Genomic DNA, 26,501 nt, shown 5'->3' with positions numbered 1-26,501 from the left:
CGAACTTTTGTAGCTTTCAAATGTTCTTCTTCAAGGATGCGTAATCTGAGTATTGTTTTGCAATAACATAGCAATGAGACAGACTTCTCGTTCCTTCCTTAATGAATGACAAGTATAAAAGCCAAAAATGTTATCATATGACCCATCCATGGAGTTTTAACCACTATACTAGACTCTAATTTTGAAGATGACTACGCAGTTTATTCGTTCTAAATAAAGCTTAATCTATGAAATTATCCAAGCATGCGTAGCTCAACTGTAGGTGCTAAATGTTATACTTTTCCTTATCAAAGAAAAATTCGTCAAACTTTTTCTTACTTAGAGTAACGGTTTAGAATGACTTTTTAAATATTTTAATTTGAATACTTTTTTAAAGTGATAAATATAAAATGTTTTTCAGTATTTTCAAATCTATTTGTTTCATGAATTTAAAATATTATAAGAAAGAAAACGAGGAAAATAACCGAGAGCGTATAAGGTAAATGGAAGTGAGGATTTACAACGAGGGCTTCATACTTTTCAATAAATTAAATTTTAGAAGAGTTATTAATAAATGTTTATGATTAACAACATAAAAATCCTATTTGTCTTCTCTGGTAACTTTTGAAAATATATTCATACTCTAATTTTCCTTCTGTTAAATTAAAATCAAGATTATGGTTATATAATAAAAACTAATTTAGATGCACAACATCCAAGATGAGATTTGTTCCAAAGTATAGATGGAAATGGTATTTAACCAAAACCATAACTATTTTACTATTGTGCATGTGGGGGCTAACACAACACAAATATACATATTCATGTTACATTTAAATTTGAGTTATATTTTTATTTTTATTTTATTTTATTTTATTTTATTTTTTTGTAAAATTTTAATTTTTCATACTTTTTAAAAATATGTATTTATCTTGTGATATTTCTTTAAGTGCATAAAAAGTAGAGTAGATTTTATTTATGAAAGAAAAAGTTAGGTTGATGGTCATTATATAGGTGAGAAAGGGGGTGATTATTGTGGTAGAATATTTGGTACTGAAACTAGTTAGTAATGGAGGTTTTGGAGCTAAAATTAATACACTATTCAAGCATTAATTGATGATAAATTCTGACATCATAAGCCCCATAGTAAATCTTCTGAAGCCTCTCCTGAATGAGCAGTACTCATGTTTAATTTTGTATCCCTTTCTTACAAATAAATGACATGACACAGCCACAACCACAACCACAGTTCATCAATATCATCAATCTCCATATATTCAATTCTTTTTCCCCCTTTTAGTGGCAGCTAATAATCCCCATGCTATTTAATATTACCCTTTTTTTCAGTTCGCCACCAGATGTGAGTATTGCAAGAACATCCAATTTCATGAGTATCCCTCGATTAATGTTAATTAATTAAGTTATACTTTACTAATTTAGTTACTAATATCAGATTAGTGGGAGAAACTTTCTTACACACAAAGAGATGTTCATTGAAGAATGAAGCATAGCAACCCAAGTGATAGACAATTAATTGGATCTTCCTCTACTCACATCAGTACTACTGCAGAGTACTAATGGTTCCTTCCACAAACAACTTTCAAGCTTTTCATACATCCAAACACCTCTCATTCTCTACTGACTTAACATATAATATGAATTTGGAATTTGACACAAACTTCAACCTTCGATAATGTCTAAATAATATTTCTTTTTCATACACATACAACTCTCACATACATTATTGACTTTATCATAACACCCAATGTAATAATAGACATTATCTATCTAAACAACTTCTCCCCCCCCCCCCCCCCCCCCCAAAAAAAAAAAAAAAAACTTTTTATTATTTTAATATATTTTCAAAAGCATCCATAAAATTAATAATAATAATACAAAAGAAAGCACGCATGAAGCTATATACACATATATGTAAGATTTAAATGTAGAAGGATGAAAATAGAAAGTTAGGAAAAAAGAGTAGGTAGTAGGAAATGAGACACATATAAGTCATGGCCATTTAAACCAAATATCTTTCTTTCAACTTTAAATTCCATATAGCTTCCATCCCCCATTAATCCAAATATTTTATTTCACTAATGTCATGTGTGTGTCACGCAATATGAATATTCTACTTTGGTTTTTTCTTTTTCTTGTAAATCATATATATAATATGATTTGTTTTTATTAAATAAGTTTCATAATTATCCATTAATTGTAGTTGCAATGTCTAATTATATTGAAACTATTATATCTACACCATTTTTAAAGAAATATACATATGGGTGATGAACCAAAATAAATTGCCTTAGGGTATCTCAATTTGGAAGTCATTAAGTTCTTTTAGGTGAGGCACTTCCTTTATCTCCAATCCCTATTACCCTCATTCTAAGGAAATTCAACAAAAATGCATCATTTATATATTTGATTAAACTACGTATCCAAGAAATTTTGTAATTAAATCTTAAAATATTATAAATATTCTCTATCATATTAGTTAATACGATAATGAATAAGTACATAGTTCAACCAACATAAACTAAAGTTCAAATCTAACCCTTTATATTATATTGAATTGAAGAGAAAAGAAAAATGATGTAATTAATAATGAGTCTATACCATTGCATATTAAAGGAAACTACATTTAAATCTTCATTAAAGATGTGGAATGATATTTCAATTTTTTTAGAAAAAATGAGTACGTACTTGTTCTTTTTTAGATGAAAACTAAAGGTACGTATATATATATATATATTATATACACATACATTCTTATTAAAATTAAATGTTCAATCTGCCCACCTAAAAGAAAATAAAATAAGGAAGTATTTAGAAATTATTGGTTAAATATAAGTTAAATAATAATAATAATAATAAAGTTCAAATTCATATTCGAAAAAATTGACTAATTTAAAAATAGAAGTTGATAGCATATATGTGTTTGCTCAAACAAATAGTATTTTGATTTTATCACGAAATTAGGTGTAAACTACATATATATCTTCATTTTTTAACTTGCATTTCAGTATTTATTATTATGTATACAAAATTTGCCGTACTAATCTACATCTACCTTTCATTAATTATTTCATACCTAACTATTTTTACGTTGACATGTAATATTGAACATATTTTTATAAATTTTTATAAATTAAAGTAGCTTTTAAAATCCATTTTAATCTTAATAAATTATATCATTGGGCTTATTACTCCATTAATCCAAAAATGGATTAGAAAAAGGAGCATATCCAATATATGAATGAATGAATAATATTTAATACTTTGGCTATTGCTTTCTGGAAGGCTCATAATTATTGGGGAAAAAAACTGAAATAATTTACATTGGCATGTGTCCAGCTGAATTATAAAATTATAATTAGAAGTAGAGGAGGAGGATGAGGAGGATGAGGAGGAAGGGGACCAAAAAGAAAAGAAAAAGGGTTTATTTGATTTTCTCTATTGCTATTTGCTATTTGCTATTTGCTATTTGCTATCTCTCACAGAGTGTTATTCATATTAGTGGGACCGAATGAGTGTTTTGTTTAATAAAAGCGCGGTGGAAGCCTCAAGGCATCACCGGATTCAATAGCTTAATGACTTTTAACCTTTCTAATTAAATTTTGACTTCTTTTTAAGCTTTACTTTTATTGGTAAATATTTCACTTACCTATATTCTTTTCATTTATAACTTTAGTTTAAAGTACTTCTTCAACATTTTGTTCATTCATTTTTCTTCTTCCCTAACTCATCAACTAATACACACACATATATATAACATTTTTTTGCTTTAATCATTAAGTTTTTTTTTTTTAATACAAAAATGATTGAGTAATAAAAAATCAAAAATGAAATTAATAAATTTGTGAAATTATATGGTTCAAAGTCAATTCAATTAAAAAGCTAAGTAAAATCTAAATAATGAAGCAAAATGATTAATGTAGCAAAATGATTAATGTACTAAACCGTAACAAAATCACATGATTAAAAATATAAATGGATATTATTGGATGTCTTTTTTTCATATATATATATAATCATTTTATAATTTACTCATTATTTAAACATTAAAAAACTTACTATTAACTTTTTGGGTAAAAAATTGAGAAAATATTTACAAACTATCGTTATGTTTTCTTCTTTTTGTAAATCTAGCAAAACTAGTTCAACCAGAATATTAAGAAATTAAAAGTCGGAAATATCCTTTGTTATCGATGTACTTTAAATCAAGTATATTTAATGATATACCTAATGTTGAATATATATATATAGATGATATACTTTCTTTTAATTAATTTAGTTAAATCAAACATTTTATTAGTTGATGTTTGATACACCGTGTCTTATATTTGATATACTATAATTGATACGCATAAAATATTATGTTTAATTATAAAATAAAATATAAAACATTTACTATAAAAGGTTGGATTGTGTAGATTGAAGTTTGATTCTTATTTGATACATTACTGATACACACTTGAAATATTGATTGATGTTAGGTATAGTAATGTGTAATTGCTTCAAATATGTATAAGAATGAACTTCATGTTCTGACTCAGATCTTTTAATTTGTTTATTAAAAAAAAAAAAAGAATAAAGTTTTGAATTAAAAAGAAAGTAAGGTCATTGATATTAATCCCTATCTCATATATATTAGAATTCTACACTCAACCTCACGTCAAAGTCCTAACCTCTATTCTTCTCCCAAAAAAAGTCTTAACCTCTATTACTGCTCTCTTAATTAGCCTATAACTTAGTGAAAGGACTACGATGTTATATGCTTCTTTTCTTCGTATATCTCAATTATATTCTCTTCATCTAATTTGTATTCTTTTTATAAGAAGGAAAAACAAAAATCTATCATATTTCAACTATTTATTCAAAAAATTCAAATAACCCATCTGTACCTTACTTCACACACACACACACATATAGATATGAAATATTAATTTACTTTTATTTGTTTAAGATTCTATGAAACATAAAGTTACATGTAACCCTAACAATCAATCAACTGATTTGAAATTTGGAATATGTAAAATTGTAATTTTGATGTTTTATGAAAAGAAGAAGATATTTTTATGAAAAAGATGAATACAAAAAGAGGAAGAATAGGTTGGAAATGAGAAATGAATGGGAAGATTTAGAATTGAAAAGAGAAAATGTGGAAAAAAAGATGTTAAAAAAGTCAAAAGGGAGAGAGGAGTGGACCAGAGATGTGGGTTTCAAACCCATATCGTAAAAGGGAAGAACACAACACAACACAACTAACCCTCTCTAACTTTTCTGACACCGTTGCTCTTCTCTTATAAATGAACCACCAGAACCCTTCTCCAACACAGCTAATTTTCTCTTTTAATTTATAAAAAATGAGTAATAATTAAAACAAATGGAATTCTATACATGATCATTATAGGTTCGTTTGAGAAGAAAGTTTTGGAATGTATAATAATGTAGAGAGGATGGGGAGAGATGAAAAGTATTGAAAATTGCTGAGTTTGATGTGGTAATTTCATGGGTGAAGAAAGGCAGCAAGAGGGAATGGGTTATGAGAAAGAGAGAGAGACAAAGAGGATGGCCGGAAAATGAAAAAAGATGGGGTGTTGACGGCGGAGATAGGGAGAGAGAGAGAGAGAGAGGGGATGAGTGAGACATTAATATTAATTAAAAATGAAGGTTTTCCTTTTCCATAACAGTGAACACACGTGGGGCTCCGCTCAGCTTCAATAATATATAATATAATATATGTCCATTCCACTCCCTCCCTAACTCTTCTTTCTTTCTTTCTTCTTTTTTCATTCCCTCCCATCTCTAATTTCTAAATCCAAACCAACCCAATCTCACACGACCTTTCTTATTCTTCCATTTCAATATTATCTTTTTTGAATTTTGAATGATGGATTTCCCTGGTGCCTGAAATGGAAATTACATTGGCTTTCGGTTACAATTTTTTGAATTAGAAAGAGAGAGAGAGAGAGAGAGAGAGAGATTAGGGGGACGTACGGGACTCACTCTGTGGCGGAGGGCGGCGGAATGGTGGCTTCCGGATTATCACCGGCGCTGACTTCGCCTTTTTATTTGCCTTTTTTCGTTCCACGATCTCTTTAAAAATAATTACGCCCCAAGATTTCTCTCCCAAATCGAATCCCTCATCCAATCTTTCCCATTTCTTCAGCTCCGCCGTAACCGTTTCCGCATATTGAGTAATGAGATTTGGGTATTTGTGCATATTCAAATTTCGCTCACTCTTTGTGGAACCCAATTAGCCCACCATTGTAGTGGAAGCCTTGTCTTGTCGTCTTTGAAGTTTGAAACCCAACATATATTTTTTTTTTCTTCTTTTTTTAAAGAAATATTTTAATAACATACTCACGATCATATCTTCTTCCTTGTTTGTTTGCTGTCGTACTCGTTCGTATTACATTTCATGAAGATGATATAAGATGCTCCAATTCATTAACTGAGTCTAAACAACACAAGCATTAACCAAACACTATGGACTTTGGCGGTGGCTCCGGTTGGGACAACGATCCCTCCTCCGACCCTCAACGCAGGAAAAAACGCTACCATCGTCACAATGCCAACCAGATTCAGAGACTCGAAGCGTAAACCCCCTTTTCTTCTTCCCCTCTTTTATTTTCATGCTTCTCTCTTACATGCCTTCATTATCTTTTTCTTCTTCTTCTTCTTCTTCTTCTTACAACTTTCAACTTCTTTTGTTTGGGAAATGAAGAATGTTCAAAGAATGCCCACACCCAGATGAGAAGCAGAGATTACAGTTAAGTAGAGAACTGGGATTGGCTCCTCGACAAATCAAATTTTGGTTCCAGAATCGGAGGACCCAGATGAAGGTTTCTTTCTATGTCTTTCTCTCTCTCAAACTCCTAGATTTTGGAGCCTTTGTAAGATTGTAATATGTTCCTATTTTAATGATTGTTCAGGCTCAACATGAAAGGGCAGATAATAGTGCACTTCGAGCAGAGAACGACAAGATTCGATGCGAGAACATAGCCATCAGAGAGGCACTCAAAAATGTTATTTGTCCTTCCTGCGGTGGCCCTCCCCTTCAGGACCCCTACTTCGACGAGCATAAACTTCGAATCGAAAACGCCCATTTGAAAGAAGAGGTTCTTATTCCCATCTTTTATTTCTTCACAACATTTACCGTACTATAAGAAAAACTGAATTTTGATATGTAATTTTCTTCTTGGCAGCTTGATAGAGTATCTAGCATTGCAGCCAAGTATATTGGGAGGCCAATCTCTCAACTTCCACCCATTCAACCTTCTCATTTTTCCTCCTTAGAACTGTCCATGGGTAGTTTTCCCTCCCAAGAAATGGGATGTCCTTCTCTTGATCTTGATTTACTTTCTGCAAGTTCTACAAGTGTTCCTAATTTACCATACCATCACCCAATTCACCTATCCACCGTGGATAAGTCTCTCATGACTGAAATTGCCACAAATGCCATGGCAGAGTTGCTTAGGCTTTCCCAAACTAATGAGCCTTTCTGGATGAAATCGCCAACTGATGGTCGTGACCTTCTCGACCTTGAAACCTATGAACATGCTTTTCCAAGACCCAACACTCCCTTGAAGAATCTACATTTTCGCACCGAAGCATCAAGAGACTCAGGTGTCGTGATCATAAGTAGTGCAGCATTGGTTGACATTTTTATGGACTCGGTATGGCAACAATTCTCTCCACCCCTCTTTGCACATCGATGTTTCTTAATAGTTACAACAGTGGAATTGAAGTTACTGAATTGAGTGTGCAGAACAAATGGACAGAGTTATTTCCCACAATTGTCTCAGTGGCAAGAACACTTGAAGTTGTATCGTCCGGGATGTTGGGAAGTCAGAATGGCTCCTTGCAACTGGTATATAGTTAGCTAGACGTAATTTTCCAATGTCACTTTACTTTTTCAGTTTCCTAATTTTTGAGTCCAAAGTGTTTGAATTGCAGATGTACCAAGAATTGCAGCTACTCTCCCCATTGGTTCCAACTCGTCACTTTTACTTCATCCGGTATTGTCAACAAATCGAGCAGGGTGTGTGGGCTGTGGTTGATGTTTCCTACAATATTCCCAGGGAAAACCAAATAGTTTCTCATCCTCAATGTCACCGCTTTCCCTCTGGTTGCTTGATCCAGGACATGCCTAATGGTTACTCGAAGGTTTTGCCACCTTATTTGTCTTATGCATTTTTATTTATAATTGAAACTTCATACTTTCTGTGTCCAAATATTTCTTCTCATTGGACAATGCTCATTGAAAACAGGTTACTTGGATTGAGCATGTAGAAGTGGAAGATAGAGGCTCGACTCATTGGCTTTTTAGAGATCTTATTCATAGTGGGTTAGCCTTTGGTGCTGAACGGTGGCTTGCAACTCTTCAGCGGATGTCTGAAAGGTTTGCCTGTTTAATGGTGACTAGTAGTTCCAATCAGGATCTTGGCGGAGGTAACGTCCGACCCAAGGTTGATTTTGATGTTTTACAATAGTACTTTTTTTTTTGTTACAATGTCGTTAAAGATTGTTATGTTCTCCCAGTAATTCCATCTCTAGAAGGAAAAAGGAGCATGATGAAACTAGCACAACGAATGGTAAACAATTTTTGTGCTAGTATCAGCACATCTCATGGACACCGTTGGACCACCCTTTCTGGGATGAATGAGGTTGGTGTTCGTGTCACGGTGCATAAAAGCACAGATTCTGGCCAACCTAATGGTGTGGTTCTTAGTGCAGCTACAACCATTTGGCTCCCAGTTTCCCCTCAAACCATCTTTAACTTCTTTAAGAACGACAGAACCAGATCCCAGGTATTTGTGATTCAAATTTTCAGACTATTTAAACACTTAATGATGACAATGACTTCATTAACTGTGTAAATTTTAATGTTGCATCAGTGGGATGTTCTCTCGGAGGGTAATCCAGTTCAAGAGGTTGCTCATATATCCAACGGATCCCACCCAGGGAATTGCATATCTGTTCTCAGAGTGAGATTCTTGTGTTGTTTTGTTCCAAAGCTTTTTCTAGCAAGTTTAATGATGGAGTAACCTGGAGAGTGTATTTATGGATTGTATGCATTTTTTTTTTTGTCTTTTTTTCTTTTTTCTTGTTTGGAAAAGGGTTTCAATACAAGTCAGAACAACATGTTGATTCTCCAAGAGAGTTGCATAGACTCATCAGGGTCACTTGTTGTGTACTGCCCAGTGGATCTACCAGCCATGAATGTTGCAATGAGTGGGGAGGACCCATCAAGTATTCCTTTACTACCTTCGGGATTCACAATTTTACCAGACGGTCGACGGGACCAAGGAGAGGGTGCATCGAGCAGCTCAGACGTGCATAACAGGTCAGGGGGTTCGCTGGTGACAGTTGCATTTCAAATACTAGTAAGCAGCTTGCCATCTGGGAAGCTGAACTTGGAGTCAGTGACAACGGTTAATAACCTAATCAGCACCACTGTCCACCAAATCAAGACAGCCTTAAATTGTCATAGTTCCTAAGGAGAGAGGAAGAGGAATGATGAAGGGAAGGGTGTATCCAATTCAACACTATTTTTTTTTTCCTTTTTGTTTTGGTTTTTGGATCTCTGCTCCACAACTGTTTGGGTCTTACATAACATTAATACATTGATGAGATGTGGGAGTGTTTGTGGTGGCAAAATTGAATCTGGGGGTTAGTTGGGAGCTTTGAATGTGCTAAACCATTATTTACTGCTACTGCCAAAGCAAAGCTCCTGTCATCCCACTCCCATTTTACAGCCAATATTGTTGTTGTTGTTATTAATTGGTTTTGTTTAGTTTAGTTTTGGGAGGAACTTTTCGTGTTCTATATCACAGCTTCAGAGTCTACTGAGAGAGTCAAGAACGCACCATATGTGTTTCCACACTTTGTTTTTTTTTTCTTTTTTTTCCTTCCAACCTACCAATGCTGCAAACTTTGTATGGTTCGGGCATTGACTCTCAAATGGATACTTTACATTTACTCATTCTATCTCAATATTTTCTTCTCCTTCTCAGTGCTTCCGACTGGTTTTTGTTTTATATGACATTATGATTACGATATGCTCAGTCTGTATTCTGAACAATATTGTTTGGCTTTTTGCTGTGTAAGAGATTGGTTTCAACTGTCATATCATTTCAGAATATGATTGTGCTTAATGCTTATTCTCAATAATGTTATTAATTTAAGAGCCTTCTCCATAAATAGACCAAGATAAGATTCAGTTGTTTAAAACTTTCAATATCTAAGATACACACACACCTATATACATATATAATTAAAAGAAACATATATTATGCAATGGATGGTTTAGAAACGAAACCTATAAAAAAAATAACGTATAGAAAACAATAAATCTGAAGAAAAAAATTGTCTCAAATCTTCTAGAAAAATGAAATCATGAAGAAAGTTTTATTTGATTGTTTTTCTATATTCTAAAAACAATAAAATAGAAGATGTTGTAACCAAGTTATTTGAGAGATTTAAAAAAATGAATAATGTGTTTTAATTTGATATAGATGGGAAAATGGATCTGGTTAGCTTCTGACACATTTTTTGAGGATGCAGAAAATAAAAATAAGAACCAATAATTTATTATCCATAGAGAGAGTTACGTTGGAGCATTAAGTTTGGGCCAATAATTCACTTTGGATTGCACAAAAGGATACAAAGTTTTGGTATTACTCAACGCATTATTTCTGTGTTCTTATAGTAATATAATGCATATTGTTTATTCATATTCAATATATTTGAGGAAGCCTAAAATAATGACAATCAAATTAATGAGTGAAAAAAAGCAACCCAAAAGGAAATAATATTATTATTTTTTGTATATAGGTATATAGATTGAAGGAGAGGGAGGAGGAGGTGTGGGTTAAGCCATGCCCATTGCCACCATAGTGGGAGTGGGACACTCAACCGGAGAAACTCTATTTATTCTTCTTCCTACCACTACCATACTCCAATTAATGTTGCAAATCCAACTCATTTTAATACTAAACTCTTCTTTTTATTTACCACTCTCTTCCAAACCTATCCATTTTTTTTAGGAACCTTTGTGAAATTAGCAAAAAAAAAAAAAAAAAAAAAAGTTATAAATATATTTTTTTAAACTGTAAAAATAGCAAATTGAAGAGCTGTGAAATAACTAATTTTGTTGTATTTGTAGTATGCAACAAACACATCTCATTGACTGTTTTTTCTAAATATTTTCGTCATCCGAAATAGGTTTTTTTTCCTACCCTCCCAACTTTTGTACTCACGTATGTAAAATAGACTAGATTTTCACAAATATAAAACAACATAAAATGGTCCAATAATAAAATTGAATAATCTAAGTATTTGGACGTTTAAAATTGAATTATTTTCTTATTATTTTTCTATAAAAGATAAGTAAACTAGGCAACTATTTTTAATATTGGAAATAAATATTCATTTTTTGAAAAAAAAACAAAAAAAGAAAAAAGAAATAGCAAGTATTTTTCTAGACCTTTTCTTTAGACAAAAACATGAAATAGGCAATAGATTTCATTTATTATAATATGATTCTTTATCAAATCTATACTATTTTAAGAACAAAATTGATATCCACTTTCTTCGAGAAAAATATGCAAATACTAAATAAATTATTTTTAAAAATGGTATTTAAAGAACGAATTATATAATTGTATCGCTCGTTGTATAAGTTGTAAGTATACATACACAATGGTTTGCACCCCTAATTTCAATAATTTAGTCTAATAAGCTAAATAATATAATTTGGTAGTTTTTTTAATTTGTGTTCTGAAATTCAATAGAAGAAAATTTAGAAAAAAATATATATGAACAAACAAACAAATATATTAAATAAATCAATTAATTGGTCATTAATTGCACGAAAAAGTTAAGGAACTATACCATAATTATTCATTTTGCTTCATAAGAAAGAAAGGAGGGAAAATGCCAATTTTTAATTTTAATTTTGTTTTTCTTTTGGAGGGAGAGCCCAAAAATAAAATGATATAATCTATACAGAAAAAGGTCAAATTATATATGTGTACTCTATACATTATAATGTAGAAATGAAACTCAAACAATAATAATAGCAATAATAACAACAATATAAATGCAACTGTGGGGAGTCGGAACTTCTCTCTCCTCATCTCTCATCTCATTTGCTGCTCTCTCAAACTATTGCATTTAATATATTAATCTAATTTTTTTTTCCCATGCCAACTTGTTTATAATTTAGGTGATTAAGACTAGTTGAAATTAAGTGGAAAAATGATCATTACATTATTGCTTCCAACTAAAAAATCAATGATTTGAATCTTTACCTTCACATTTGAAAACACAAATTTGGAAAAAAAATGTATGATAGTATAATTATACATATAATGTCCTTGATTTGAATTGAAAATTTAATGCAATCACTTTAGACGAATACATTTTGAATATAAATTGTTTATTTAAAATCAAGTGTTTGATAACGATTTTGATAAGAAAAATAAGAAGGAAGTTTGAAAGATTTGATAGCTTGAAATTAATATTTTAATTGTTTAATGGTTATTATATTCTCTTTTCTTTCTAGTTTGTATGATTCTTGAAATTAGTAACTTACAGATGTAGTACCACTACTGATACGAGCTAACTTCAGCGGTCACCTACAACTATCACCTCCACCCACTTGGATAGGACTTTCGTGATCACTATTTTAAATCATTAGTTCGAATCGATAGTTTGAGATCAATAAAAAAACACTTTTGATATTATAAGGAAGCAAAGAAATTACACACACACACACACACACACACATATATATATAACACTTTGGTAAAATAATGGACATTGTGATCCAATTACAATTGCTTCATCATAGAGGATGTAATGGGGTTGGGCCTAAATAAGGCCCACATGTTGGGTTTGAGTGAAGAAGCCCAAACAATCTCGAGAGAGAGAGAGAGAGAGCCCATCATATGCGTTGTTGCGTGGCACTGGCGGGGGATTTGGCAACTGGCACTGCAGCTGCACAGTGGGAATTGGAGCTCTTTGATAAGGCAGAAGAGGCACAGAGATAGAGAAGCTTACAGAACATTAGCCATGGCGTTCTCTACACCTGTTAACAACTACTCTGTAGTTTCTTCTTTTCTTTATAGTAATTCTTCGGCGACGCAAAAGAGAGCGAGACGGTTTAGCATTTGTGCCAAGAACAAAAGCAACGCCAGTTCGTTGCAGTACAGAAAACTTGGGGACTCTGACCTTCAAATTTCGGAAGTTACGCTTGGAACGGTAACCATTTTATTCCAATGCGATTTTCTTCTCTTGTTTTGAAGTTTCGTTTTCTCTCTCCGATAAGCTTTCATGCTGTAGCACAAAGCAAGGTTATTTTCATGTACGATTCCGTTGCGTGAATACATCTTTTCTAATTTGTTAGTACTGTTTTATGCGTGTCTGAAGATGACTTTTGGGCAACAAAACACCGAGGCAGAAGCTCATGAACAACTGAATTACGCTTATGAGCATGGAATCAATATTATAGATACCGCAGAGGCAGTGAGTTTTCTCATCAATCTTTTATTCCATATCAAATTCATTAGTTAACGGTATACCTCTAATACCACATATTCCATTTGGCAGTATCCAGTTCCAATGAAACAAGAGACACAGGGAAGGACCGACATTTACATTGGTAACTGGCTCAAATCAAAGCCCAGAGACAAGGTAACGTTCTTGATGGATATCGACGTCACCTTAATTTACATTTTTATATCGCTGAAGGAGTGGAGCTATTTATCTCGTAGATTATTTTGGCGACAAAAGTCTGTGGATACTTGGAGCAATCCATTTTTTTGCGTGAAAATGCGAAGGCCATACGGGTTGATCGTGCCAATATCAGAGAAAGTGTAGAGAAAAGTCTGAAGCGGCTGAACACTGACTACATTGACTTACTGCAAATACACTGGTGAGTTTATACGTTGTAGCACATTAATTTTCTAAATTGGTAGAAAATAGCTAATGAATAAACACAAACTTTCTCTAAGAGGTTGTGCTTGAAGGATGTAAAGCGAACACAATTTTCTCCGCATTAATTTTACCATTTGCTCTTGGGTCGTCCTTTCTTTCATGTGTGTCCTCTTAAACTTATGAGAACCACTAAATTTTTCATGGAGAGCAACTTATAGGATACTATCTATCAGATGTAGTTCTTAGGAAGGAACACACAGCTCAATTTGCTTTGAAATTGATTTTTTTTGTTTGAAGGGAAATGAAATTGTTGATCTTTTCTTCCTAGCAGTTCATGAAATTGAGTGGCTTATAGTCATTGAGAGTGATATACACACTTTGGATCTCTGGGGGGAGTGCATGTGTTTAGCGGGTGGGAAAGGGATCCTAGTAAAGTATGGTTCTTTGTTAGATTTAATGTTTCACTTTGCTGGTTCGTATTTTTGTACGAGTTTCTCTTTTGTACTTTCACATTTCTCAACGAATGTGGCCATGATAAATTTGTATGTATGTGTGTGAAGAAAAAGAAAAAAAGGGGACGAATAAGTAGCAATTTATTTGTGAAACTACAAGCACCTGCACAAATAAAAAATAAAATTCCGATCCATTTCTTTTACTTTAATGCTTGCTGTGATAAAATATCTGATCACTTTTATTAACTTGTCTTCCTTTATTTTAATTTCGTACTAATACTTGCGTCTTTTAGTGCTTGTTTCCTCTTGATATATCTAATGTGTTTGATTTTTGTTCAGGCCAGACCGGTATGTTCCCCTATTTGGGTCTTTTGTTTATGATTCTTCGAAATGGAGGCCAAGTGTGCCTTTTATAGAGCAACTGAAGGCATTTCAGGAACTTATCGAAGAAGGAAAGGTGGTTCCTATTTGATTAAGTTAGGAATACATCATATCTTGAAATGAATTTTTAAGCTAAGGTAGGAATCAGTTTACTGAAGAGTTACACGTTCAAAATGCACGTAACTGGAATACTCACTATGAAATGCATTTTTTTTTTTTTGAAATAGAAATGCATTCTGTTTGCTTTTTCTGAGATACAATTTCATGACTAATGAAATAAAATCATTTGGTTGGTTGAGGGTTATGAATATGTGAAAGTGCAGTTAGATTAGCGTTTACTCCAATCTTTTGGTTACTTTTCTTCTTTTGCGTCACTTGGGTGATGTGTGATTCTGAAATTATGATGCAGATACGCTATATTGGTGTTTCAAATGAAACTTCATATGGAGTGATGGAATTTGTTCACGCAGCAAAAATTGAAGGATTGCCAAAGATCGTTAGTATCCAAAATAATTACAGTCTTATTAACAGATGCCGCTTTGAAGGTGGGAATTTTTTAATACATTTTTCTCAGTTTTATTAATTGAGAGTTTTAGGGATTCCTTGGTCTTTTTAACATTTGATGCTGCCTGACCCTGTGGATGTGTTTTTACTGGAAAGAGTAGAGTACATCTTTAGATTTCTGTATCTTCCCCTTCCAGCAAAAATATAATCATTGTCATTAGGTACCACCGCTTTGCAATTAAGTGTTCCACTCGAACTTTAGGACATTGAAATTGAACAATATGCTATCATCATTATAAGATAGATTTATAGTAAGCTTTCCTCCAAAATCGGCATTCAAGGATCTTGCCGACAAAATTATTTTTTAGATGCCACCATATTGACTATCAACCTTGGGCAGTGAAATATGACCAACTGGTCTTCATGGTCTTGGGTTCAACATATATCTAGACATAAGATGTTTTGGGTTCAAAATATATTTGCAGTTAAAATTTAAAATGTATCAAATAATGAATCTGATAACTGCAACCATGATTAGTTGGTGTTGCTTTTAGCATTTATTCATTTGTAATAGAAATATGATCCACTTGTTACTTGCAGTCGATCTTGTTGAGGTTTGTCATCCAAACAACTGCAACGTTGGTTTGCTTGGTTATTCTCCTTTGGGTGGTGGAACGCTTAGTGGCAAATACTTGGATGCCAATTATCAAGATTCAGGAAAAGGAAGGCTGAACCTCTTCCCCGGCTTCATGGATAGATACAATAAATCTATTGCCAAGGTTTTGTTCCCTCTCTCTTACCTGTCCCGCTGGCCAAATGATTAGACAAGAGAATGGAATAGTAGCTTAAAATGTTTGGAACGTGTTGATGCCCTTTACTGTTGACTCTTCTGAGCATTTCCTTGACAGAATATGAATTGATTTTTACCCGCCCAATCTTGACTTGATGTTGCCCCTAATATTTATTGCCAGTAATCTAAATGTTCTGTCTTACCATTTACACATTTTTATGTTCTATATGATTTCTTTGATATAGCAAACCATGCTATTATTAAACTAAGAGATGCGTCCCCAACGAACCATTACCAGAAAATATAAAAATAAAAATCTATATGTCATGAGATGTTATGCTAACGTTTCTTCTATTTCAGGATGCAATAACTGAATACGTGCAGTTGGCCAAAAAGTATGGCCTAACTCCAGTACAGCTTGCACTTGGGTTTGCTCGAGACCGTCCATTTATGACGAGTTCTATCATTGGCGCAACTTCCATGGACCAGCTTAGAGAAGACCTCGATGCTTTCACAATGACCGAGCGGCCATTGCCTGCAGAAGTGTTGGAAGACATTGAAGCCATTTTCCGAAGATACAAAGATCCAGCTATCTAGGAGGGACGAGGGACTACCCTTTTCTTATCGCTTCTTGTTCTGGTGAATGCTTTTTGTATTAACTCTAAATACATTCATTATGCATTACATTAAATATGAAAATTATTTGAAGTTCATTCCAATTAGTTTCCTTCCATTTCATTTCTCTCTCCTACCTCGTATGGTGCTTGATTCCGGGCTAAAGTACTTTAAAAAAATGTTTCAGCGCTTGTTGATTTAAATATTCTCATCATTAATTAATCAATACTCGAATTTATTCCTGGTTGCAACATTGTCGTTACCTTTTTCATGATGCAATTGTTCCTTGGCTAATATAAAGAATCAGTATAACATCCCATGGTAATCATGAAATGAGAGAGAACAAGGCACGGACATGAAATCAGATTCGCCATTAAGGTTTCACTTTTCAACCCTAAAAAAATCTAATTTCAAATCTATACTTTGAATTTTAGTTTTCACAGAAAGGGAAGGAAACTTTAAAATAAAGAAAGGCGACGCGAGGAATCAATTTTCACTTGATTTTGACATCACCTCTTACAGTATCCTCCTATTGTCGATGACTTCCACTTGTCAATGGATGTGGAGAACAAACACCCTTTTCATGATTCCATTCCACACATTTCTATAAAATATGATATACTTCCATTTTTTAATTAACAAACGACAGTGTCGTGCCACAGCGTTTCTTCTCTACTTCACACCTGTCCATCACCTTCATGTCAACATTTTTCAATCGATAATTAATGCGTTCATTTAGAACTCAAAGACAAAAGACGTTATTTCAATTACTTATCCATTTCTTTGTGTCGTCAGATTATTGCAGACCTTTGCCTTAAAGTAGTATGCATCACACTATGTAATACAATTTAGGGTTGAACACCTTTTCCAATAGCTTATAACAATGTGTAGATTTAACAAGTAATGATATGTATTAATGAGTTAGCGTTATGGTACAAAAGAATTCGAGAAAAGTGGTGGGACCTGAAGCCGACGTGAAGTGTCCTTGGTTGCTTCAGGCGATGATGTACTCAAAACTTAACTTACATCTCAACCTTTCTCTGTTTTTATTTAGTTCATATCTCAGATTTCTCTTTCTCTGTTTTTATTTAGTTCATATCTCAGATTTCTCTTTCTCTGTGTCTCTCTTTAATTTGTGTCTTTTCTTTGTTTACTGAAAAAGGGCATCACCAAGATATGGTTTTGACGACAGTGGCAGACTCTGGAGATTCTGTGAACTGCACTTTTGGTTCCAGATATCTCCGCTCACCTCCTCCCAAGTAAGCTCTATACTCTGTTTTGGAATCAATCACAATCAAAATCACAGCAGACTTGATTCTACTTTCTTGAAAATGAAATGATGAATTTGTTGTTACTAGGTTCAAATTGGGGGAGCAATCTATTCCAAAGGATGCAGCGTATCAGATCATACACGATGAATTGATGCTTGATGGAACTCCCAGGCTGAACTTGGCTTCTTTTGTTACTACTTGGATGGAACCAGAGTGTGACAATCTCATCATGGCTTCTATCAACAAGAACTATGTTGACATGGATGAGTACCCTGTCACTACCGAGCTACAGGTATTTTCCTTTCATTGGACTCTCTCCCAGTTTTCCTGTTTCTACTCTCATCTTTCTTCTCACAGAATCGCTGTGTCAATATGATTGCTCGCCTCTTTCATGCTCCCATCGGAGATCAAGAAGCTGTAGTTGGTGTGGGGACTGTGGGATCATCAGAGGCTATAATGCTGGCGGGTCTTGCTTTTAAAAGGAAATGGCAACAAAGAAGAAAATCTCAAGGAAAACCCTGTGATAAACCCAATATAGTCACTGGTGCTAATGTCCAGGTTAGCTAGATTATATACAATTGATCACTATATTTGGGATTCTGGGGAAGTCTATGCGTAAATTTCTTGTGTGTGTTGTGTAGGTGTGCTGGGAGAAGTTTGCAAGGTACTTTGAGGTTGAGCTAAAGGAGGTGAAGCTTTCTGAAGGGTTTTATGTGATGGATCCAGTGAAGGCTGTTGAACTTGTTGATGAGAATACTATTTGTGTTGCGGCAATTTTGGGATCCACTCTGACTGGGGAGTTTGAGGATGTAAAACTCCTTAATGAACTTCTTTCTAAGAAGAATGAGGAAACTGGTTGGGATACCCCAATTCATGTTGATGCAGCCAGTGGAGGGTTTATTGCTCCATTCCTTTATCCTGATCTCGACTGGGATTTTAGATTGCCTTTAGTGAAGAGTATAAATGTCAGTGGTCACAAGTATGGGCTTGTGTACCCTGGTGTAGGATGGGTTGTTTGGAGGAGTAATCAGGATTTGCCTGAGGAGCTTGTTTTCCACATTAACTATCTTGGTTCTGATCAACCCACCTTCACTCTTAATTTCTCAAAAGGTAGTATTAGACTAGTACATATATGTTGAATTAAATGAATAAATAGCACTTGCAAGTTCTAAAATCATCTGTCAGGCTAGTTGAATATTGATTTAGTCACCATTTCTTCGTGGTGTGGGATGTCTGATTACTGACTGCAGAATTTATCTCTTCAGATGCAGTGAATGGCCTCAGATTGAGTTAGGTTGTCACTAGCATTTAGCAATGCCTCCTTCATCTTCATTAATTTATTCTGATTTCTTTGGCAGGTTCTAGCCAGATCATTGCTCAATATTATCAGTTTATACGGCTTGGATTTGAGGTAAATTCGAAGTTCAAGCTAACATTTCTTCTAAGAAATTCCTTGCATGATTTATTGGAGTGTCTGCTAGAAAGTAAGTACTACCGAGTCATGTTTGTTAGACATCAAACTAAGAGCAGCTATAAAGTCTATAGTACTTAACACCATATATCCATTGATTTGAACCTCCTCTAGCTTCTGAAAACTCACTTGCAAAGTTAGAGGGTGTCTTTCTTTTAATAGAATATTCTTGAACGAAGATCTAAGGAAAAATCCTTTTTTGAATTTGATGGAATGGAAACAAAGGGGTACAAAAACGTGATGGAGAACTGCAGGGAGAATGCAAGAGTGCTGAGAGAGGGAATAGAGAAAATGGGAAGGTTTGAGGTTGTTTCCAAGGATGTTGGAGTGCCCCTGGTAGCCTTCACTCTCAAAGACAGCAGCAAGCACACTGTGTTCGAGATATCGGAGAACCTGAGGAGGTTTGGATGGATTGTGCCAGCTTACACGATGCCAGCGGATGCTCAGCATATTGCAGTGCTGCGAGTGGTGATTAGAGAGGACTTCAGCCGCAGTTTGGCAGAGAGACTGATCTCGGACATTGACAAAGTCTTGAAGGAAGTCGAGGCCCTGCCAATTCGGGTGTCTTTGGCAGAAGTGAAAGCTGGAGTTGAAGATGGTGGCAGAGTTAGAAAGCATGTGAAGAAGAGTGAACGGGAGATTGGGGAGGAAATAACTACATATTGGAGACGGCTTGTGGATGGGAAGAGAACTGGCGCTTGCTAGTGAACTTGTGCTTAATTCAACTCTACTTGGCTTGTGGTCAGTGTTGCTTTTGATTGTCTTTCAGTTTGCTTCTTCACGATTGTGCAATCAGTGTTTGTGACTTTGTGTACTGTACTCATGATGGGGATCAACATATAAGGATCCCAATCTATAATTATGTTCTCTTGTTCCATAAACAATGCAAACCCTTTCTCAACCATTTTATTTTTTGTTTTTACATTTATTCAAATATTCTCACTCAAAATTTTAAAAACAAAAATAGGTTTTTTTTTTTCTTTTTTAGTTGTTACCCATATTTTGAAAACATCCTCAAAATATGGGTAACAAAACAAAAAACTACACTTTTGAGTGTTAAATATTGAACTTCAATGTTTATTTATGTAATGCTTGTTCTATCATATGTTCAATTTTCAAACACAAAAAGGTTGAAGCATTATAATATTTCAAATTGTTTTGATAAGAAAAAAAACAATTTGCATTATGTACAATTATGAATACGATCATTTTAACTTCTATTTTTGTTTTTAAGGGACATTTGGAAGAGAGAGTTATGATAATCATATAATTATGATAAAACTAGTGTTATGATAATATGTGTTTGAAGAATTTATTATTAGTAGTGTTATGATAATATATGTCTACGTGAAGGGAAGAATTATAATAAGCAAGTGTTACGTGAAGGGAAGAATTATAATAAACAAGTGTTATGATTTTTTCTAATGTATATCCAATAAATAAATTTAATACATTTATTACAATAAATTTAGGAATGAATTTCAACCATAAATTTTTCTAAATAAACAGCAATCTTTAAATTTTGTTTCTAATTTTTCTGTTTTTATTTTGTTATTAAAATTATTTTTTACAATTTTTTATAGGATAGTTATAATTGATAGTCATTTTAGCAATAATAACTAAAAATATAGAAACATTTAAAAAAAATTACAAATATAGCAAAACTGTGGCCGATAGACTTATATCACTGATAGACTCATATGGATGTATAAGTGATAAACCAATATTTGCAACATGGTCTATCAGTGATAGACTCCTATCATGTATAGAATTTGACAAATTTTATTATATTTATAATTTTTTTAAATGTTGTTATATACTTAATTATTTGTATCTATTTTTTTTTATAATATTTATTAAATTATAATTCTAAAAATAAAAACCACTTTTCTTGTTTTTTTTAGTTTCTCAAATTTTGATCGAGTAAAAGGTGATACCAAATTATCGAAACTTGTGTATGCAAATAATATCTATCAACTTAAAAGATATGCAAAAAAAAAATCTTAGTTAGATAAATCATTTTGTTATTTTTTAAAATTAATTTTATTCGTGGAATTAATAACAGAAAGTTAAAAATAGGGATAATAACAAGTTCTTAAAAATTATATTTTTCTTTAAATTAAAAAAATCAATTTAAAATTTTAAAATATTTGTGAAATAGGTAACTTGTTAATAAAAAAATGTTCATAAGCTACATTTTTATAAAATAAACAAAAATCAAAATTTATTCGTATGAAATGGTCAAAATCATTTACTTTCTATTTTTTGAAAAGCAATCTTATAAAATTAATCTTCCTAAGTTTCTTTTTTTAAAATTTACTGTTCACCCTATACTAATATTTTAAAATTTAAGGTGAGTTAAAAAACTAATACTAAACTAAACAAATTCAAGGTCGAATTAATAAACTAAAACTAAACTTTTAATACTTTTAAGAATGAAAAGTAAAACTACATATCTTTTTTAATCTTTACAAAATCTCACTAATACAAAAAATAATAAAGTCGTCAGATTTAAAAAATACAAATGAAAAAGCATCATAGAAGGGGTTATGGGGGCTCGTGGGGGATTACGATAACCCTCCACCAAATAAGGATTGGAGTTCTCTTGGTACATTTGCCATTTTGAGTACAATTGGAGTTTATGTATTTGATGTAGGTTAAGCCATGTCGATCGAGTCTCAAATGTTGTCTATTTACCTCATAAGAAACAAGATTCTCTTAGATCTCTCAAACACATTCAAAACAAAGAGAACAAATATTGTAAAGTTGAAACAAATAAAGGCATTCTTCCTCCGTCAAGGCATTGAAAAATTAAAGCAAATAAACACCGTAAATCTAAAGGGAACAAACATTACATAACTTAAGTTTTCTTTTTCTTAATATTCGTGAGTGTTTAAGCCAAACATACATCCACTAATCTCACGGAAGACACCTCTACGAATGTCACACATATGGGTGTCAAGGATATGTGTTAAGGAAACTAGAAATTAATGCTTAGGTAGATGGGAGGGCAAGATACAAAACAGTTGTTTCTTTTAGTAAGCAAACATTGAAACATACAATAAAAAAATGGTTTTATTGAATCCATTCTTTTCAAATTTATGTTTTTGGATTCTACAAATGGTTGTTATTCGTTTTACAGAATTTGGACTTTTCAAAATTTGAAACTTTAGAATAAATGTGTAGAGTTCAGATTTTCCAAAATGCGAGAGTAGTGGATTTTGCTACTACGTTTCTTTATTTTTCTTCTTCTTCTTCTTCATTTTTCTCATCCATTATTTTATTTTTTTAAAAAAATGTCATCTGCCAATGCAATCAGAACTCAGAGCCAACTTATAGTAAGAAAAAACAAATAAAATGGAGTTTATTCTTCTGTCAAATATTGTATACTGATCAACAAGAATGGCATGGACGAAAAGGTTACATTTATAAAATACACTACCAGAAACCAAATGTTATAAATCACTCGTCTAGAACTTATCCCCTTGAAGAATAAAATAATTTGCCATTTTAAGGCAAAACCCAGTATAGTAAAATATAAACTTTCTTTGGACTCGTATATTATGGAGAATCAACCATCTAAATTGAGTATTTTGTTGGAGTTTGAGAGGGATGTGGCCATTATTTTTAGGGGAATATGCAAAGGGAATAAAAATGAAGTTAGAGAAAAAGTAGCAGTTTGAATGGTGGAGAAGTTGGCCATAAACGTATATATAAATGAAGGAATGGAAGGGTTGGCCATTGGGAAACAGATAACAACCCATCTTGTTCAATTATTGGGGAGATTTTGAGGGTAAAAACCTGCTCGAGGAAAAAGAGCAGTGACTTAGCAAAAAGGATCATAGAGAAGGGGGAGGGATACATATGGCTAGGTTGACGTTGTCCTTGATGCTATGCCTGCTCTCAGTTGCAGCAATGCAAACCGTTAGGGGTGAAGATCCTTATTTCTTCTTCACGTGGAATGTCACTTATGGCACCATCTCTCCCTTGGGTGTTCCACAGCAAGGCATTCTCATCAACGGTCAATTCCCCGGACCTAATATCAACTCCACGACAAACAATAACCTAGTCATCAATGTTTTCAATAATCTCGATGAACCCTTCCTTCTACATTGGTATAATAATTATATTAATTAAGTTTACATCTACATGCATGTAATTATAAATATATTTATTATTTGTTAATGGCTTATTGGGATTGCAGGAGTGGTATTCAACATAGAAAGAACTCGTGGCAGGATGGACTACTTGGAACCAATTGCCCAATCCCACCAGGCACAAACTTTACTTATCATTTCCAAGTTAAGGATCAAATCGGAAGCTTCTTCTACTACCCATCAACTGCCATGCACAAAGCTGTAGGAGCCTTTGGCGGCCTTCGAGTGAACAGTCGTTTACTCATTCCCGTTCCTTATGCTGATCCCGAAGATGATTACACTGTGCTTATTGGTGACTGGTACACCAAAAGCCATTCCACTCTTAAGAAGTTCTTGGACAGTGGTCGCTCCATCGCTAGACCTGATGGGGTCCTAATTAACGGAAGGATTGCGAAGGGTGATGGAACTGATGAGCCACTCTTCACCATGAAACCTGAAAAGACTTACAAGTACCGAATATGCAACGTTGGACTAAAGACATCTCTTAACTTTAGGATCCAAGGCCACACCATGAAGTTGGTGGAAATGGAAGGCTCCCATACTGTCCAAAATGTTTACCAATCACTTGATGTCCATGTGGGACAATGTTTTTCCGTGCTAGTCACAGCCGACAAAGACCCTAAAGACTATTACATGGTTGCATCTACTCGATTCACTAAGAACATTCTTGTCGGTAAAGGAATTATTCGATACACCAATGGAAAGGCCCCTGCTTCTCCTGAAATTCCTGAGGCACCTAGGGGTTGGGCTTGGTCTCTCAATCAATTTCGTACCTTTCGTTGGAACCTCACTGCCAGTGCTGCTAGGCCCAATCCTCAAGGCTCGTATCACTATGGTTCTATCAACATTACTCGCACCATCAAGATAGTCAATTCTGCCACTAACGTTGATGGTAAGTTGAGATATGCCATCAATGGAGTCTCTCATGTCGATCCTGAAACTCCATTGAAGCTTGCAGAATATTTCGAAGTTGCTGATAAGGTCTTCAAGTATGATACAATTTCTGATGAAGGATTGTCAAAAACCGCAAACATTGTGACTGTTGCTCCTAATGTTTTGAATGCAACTTTTCGCAACTTTGTAGAGATTGTATTTGAGAACCAGGAAAAGAGCCTCCAGTCATGGCACTTAGATGGCTACTCCTTCTTTGCTGTTGCGTAAGTATAAATGTCCATAAATAAATGTACATATGTACATTATATACATTCCACACATGACTAATGAATTAATACATTCTACACACAACTAATGAATTATTTATCCAATATTTCATGCAGCGTTGAGCCTGGGAGATGGTCTCCGGAGAAGCGAAAGAATTACAATCTTCTAGACGCTGTGAGCAGACATACAATCCAAGTTTTTCCTAAATCATGGGCAGCTATTCTTCTTACGTTAGACAATGCTGGAATGTGGAACTTGAGGTCTGAGCTGACAGAAAATCGTTACTTGGGACAACAGATGTACTTTAGTGTTCAATCACCTGCTCGCTCCCTCAGAGACGAATACAACATCCCCGATAACACTTTGCTTTGCGGTTTGGTCAAAGACATGCCATTGCCTCCTCCATATACCATCTGAGACACTATTATTGATAGACACCCCTCCCCATTTCATTTAATTGAGAGACTATGATATTTATAAGGTGGATCATGAATCTCTCAAAATGTTGCTATGATTTAAATTCATGAAAGCCCTCAAAAGATCCCTAAATAGGAAGTATGTTACTCCTATATTGCAATCAAGGAAAACCTAATAACAAATCAGACTTTTTTTTCCCTCCAAAGGGACCACTAGGCCAAGCCGACTCATTACACCAAATTGCTTTGTGGCATATCAACATCATTTTATCCATAATTTAAAAGGAGAAATTTTAATAAATAGATCGCACAATATTTTTTATATTATAATTTATAATACTCAAACTTCTCTACTTCCTTCGCTCAAATTTATAATACTCAAACTTCTCTACTTCCTTCGCTGAGTTTATTTTATTGAGCTGCAAGTTATATGTAAGTTAATTAACTGCCTCGTCTTTGGTTAATTAACTGCCTCGTATTTACATGTTCTTAACTATTAAAATACGAAACTCGATTTACAATTATCAGGATTTATAGTGAATTATGGCCAGAAATTAAATATTCATTTATTGTATTGTAATATATATAAAGTTTAGTACAAATCAGTAAAATTTGAAAAAATATTTATAATATTTTCAACATGTTACAATAATTTACCTATTTTTCAAAAGTTGATTTTTTAACAAATTAAAAAAAAAAAACATGTTTTGGAGGAAGTTATTTTAAAAAATAACAAATATTGAAAGTATATAATGAAATTCATATACGGTTTAAAATCCTCAATTTTGCAAAATTCATTTTTCCCATTTTAGTTTCTCTATCTGTCGTCCGTCGAACCCAAATTCATCCCTAATGCCCTTTTCCTCTTTGACTATATATCCGGGAATTTCCCCGCCTCCATGAAGTCCTACACTCAGCCACGAGCAAGAATGATGCCACCCAATGGTATTTGCAGTCCCTGCAATGCGAACCTTAACCCAGCACCTAAATTTCGACTACTTTCTCTATCTGCAATTCCAAACGTGTTACATTTTCCAAATCCACCTTCTCTCTACCTCGGTTCCAGCTCAAACTATTCCGGATTTTCCCGCTTGGTTGGTCCACCAAGGAAAATGGATTCTCAAACCAGAAGTCGCTTAACATTTGTAAATTATGGTGCAGGAGCTACAAGGGCCGCCGCTACTGATCACTATTCGACGTTGAATGTTAGCCGGAATGCAACATTGCAGGATATAAAAAACTCATATAAGAAACTCGCTCGTAAGGTATTTTATGTTTTGTTTTCTGCTATTAGTATATTCTTGATTTTTACGGGGCTTCTTGGTCCCCAGTAAAGCGAATTAGAGGGTTAAAA

At 33.6% G+C, this 26,501-nt stretch overlaps 5 protein-coding genes across 8 annotated transcripts in view; all 5 read left to right on the top strand.

Moving 5' to 3' along the window:
- Positions 1 to 5,421: 5,421 nt before the first annotated feature.
- On the top strand, positions 5,422 to 10,010 carry LOC101215660 (homeobox-leucine zipper protein HDG11). 2 transcript variants are annotated; one of them, XM_011651270.2, is made up of 11 exons: positions 5,422 to 6,584; positions 6,713 to 6,830; positions 6,921 to 7,106; positions 7,194 to 7,664; positions 7,757 to 7,858; positions 7,945 to 8,154; positions 8,259 to 8,439; positions 8,530 to 8,654; positions 8,725 to 8,798; positions 8,886 to 8,975; positions 9,108 to 9,288. In XM_011651270.2, the coding sequence occupies exons 1-11, from the start codon at positions 6,475 to 6,477 to the stop codon at positions 9,136 to 9,138; spliced, it is 1,698 nt and encodes a 565-aa protein (XP_011649572.1). In that variant the 5' UTR covers positions 5,422 to 6,474; the 3' UTR covers positions 9,139 to 9,288. The 2 variants fall into 2 exon arrangements, with proteins under 2 accessions (XP_011649572.1, XP_004137568.1); XM_004137520.3 differs by having other exon boundaries at positions 5,426 to 6,584; positions 8,530 to 8,798; positions 9,108 to 10,010.
- Positions 10,011 to 12,964: 2,954 nt separating this feature from the next.
- LOC101211402 (protein tas) lies at positions 12,965 to 16,783 on the top strand. Its single transcript, XM_004137336.3, has 8 exons — positions 12,965 to 13,254; positions 13,423 to 13,518; positions 13,603 to 13,686; positions 13,767 to 13,927; positions 14,721 to 14,838; positions 15,172 to 15,307; positions 15,867 to 16,045; positions 16,417 to 16,783. The coding sequence occupies exons 1-8, from the start codon at positions 13,066 to 13,068 to the stop codon at positions 16,651 to 16,653; spliced, it is 1,200 nt and encodes a 399-aa protein (XP_004137384.1). The 5' UTR covers positions 12,965 to 13,065; the 3' UTR covers positions 16,654 to 16,783.
- Positions 16,784 to 17,658: 875 nt separating this feature from the next.
- LOC101210903 (glutamate decarboxylase) lies at positions 17,659 to 20,322 on the top strand. Its single transcript, XM_011651248.2, has 7 exons — positions 17,659 to 17,677; positions 17,834 to 17,930; positions 18,030 to 18,234; positions 18,300 to 18,500; positions 18,584 to 19,052; positions 19,301 to 19,353; positions 19,639 to 20,322. Exons 2-7 carry the CDS (start codon positions 17,848 to 17,850, stop codon positions 20,116 to 20,118), a joined length of 1,491 nt encoding a protein of 496 aa, XP_011649550.1. The 5' UTR covers positions 17,659 to 17,677; positions 17,834 to 17,847; the 3' UTR covers positions 20,119 to 20,322.
- Positions 20,323 to 23,277: 2,955 nt separating this feature from the next.
- LOC101211152 (L-ascorbate oxidase homolog) lies at positions 23,278 to 25,360 on the top strand. The gene is made up of 3 exons (XM_004137335.3): positions 23,278 to 23,528; positions 23,618 to 24,727; positions 24,848 to 25,360. The coding sequence occupies exons 1-3, from the start codon at positions 23,278 to 23,280 to the stop codon at positions 25,146 to 25,148; spliced, it is 1,662 nt and encodes a 553-aa protein (XP_004137383.1). The 3' UTR covers positions 25,149 to 25,360.
- A 570-nt stretch (positions 25,361 to 25,930) lies between these two features.
- The window catches only part of LOC101215426 (chaperone protein DnaJ), a 34,340-nt gene continuing 33,769 nt past the window's right edge, over positions 25,931 to 26,501 (top strand). For 2 of the 3 annotated variants that reach the window (XM_031884773.1, XM_011651232.2), the window contains exon 1: positions 25,931 to 26,412. In XM_031884773.1, coding sequence (XP_031740633.1) covers positions 26,047 to 26,412 — 366 coding nt within the window. In that variant the 5' untranslated portion in view covers positions 25,931 to 26,046. The remainder of the gene's footprint in view (positions 26,413 to 26,501) is intronic. The other variant, XM_011651229.2, reaches the window with a different exon arrangement.

This window comes from Cucumis sativus, chromosome 1 (assembly GCF_000004075.3).
Source record: "Cucumis sativus cultivar 9930 chromosome 1, Cucumber_9930_V3, whole genome shotgun sequence".
Classification (NCBI taxonomy): domain Eukaryota; kingdom Viridiplantae; phylum Streptophyta; class Magnoliopsida; order Cucurbitales; family Cucurbitaceae; genus Cucumis; species Cucumis sativus.
This window is presented reverse-complemented; position numbering and strand designations above follow the sequence as displayed.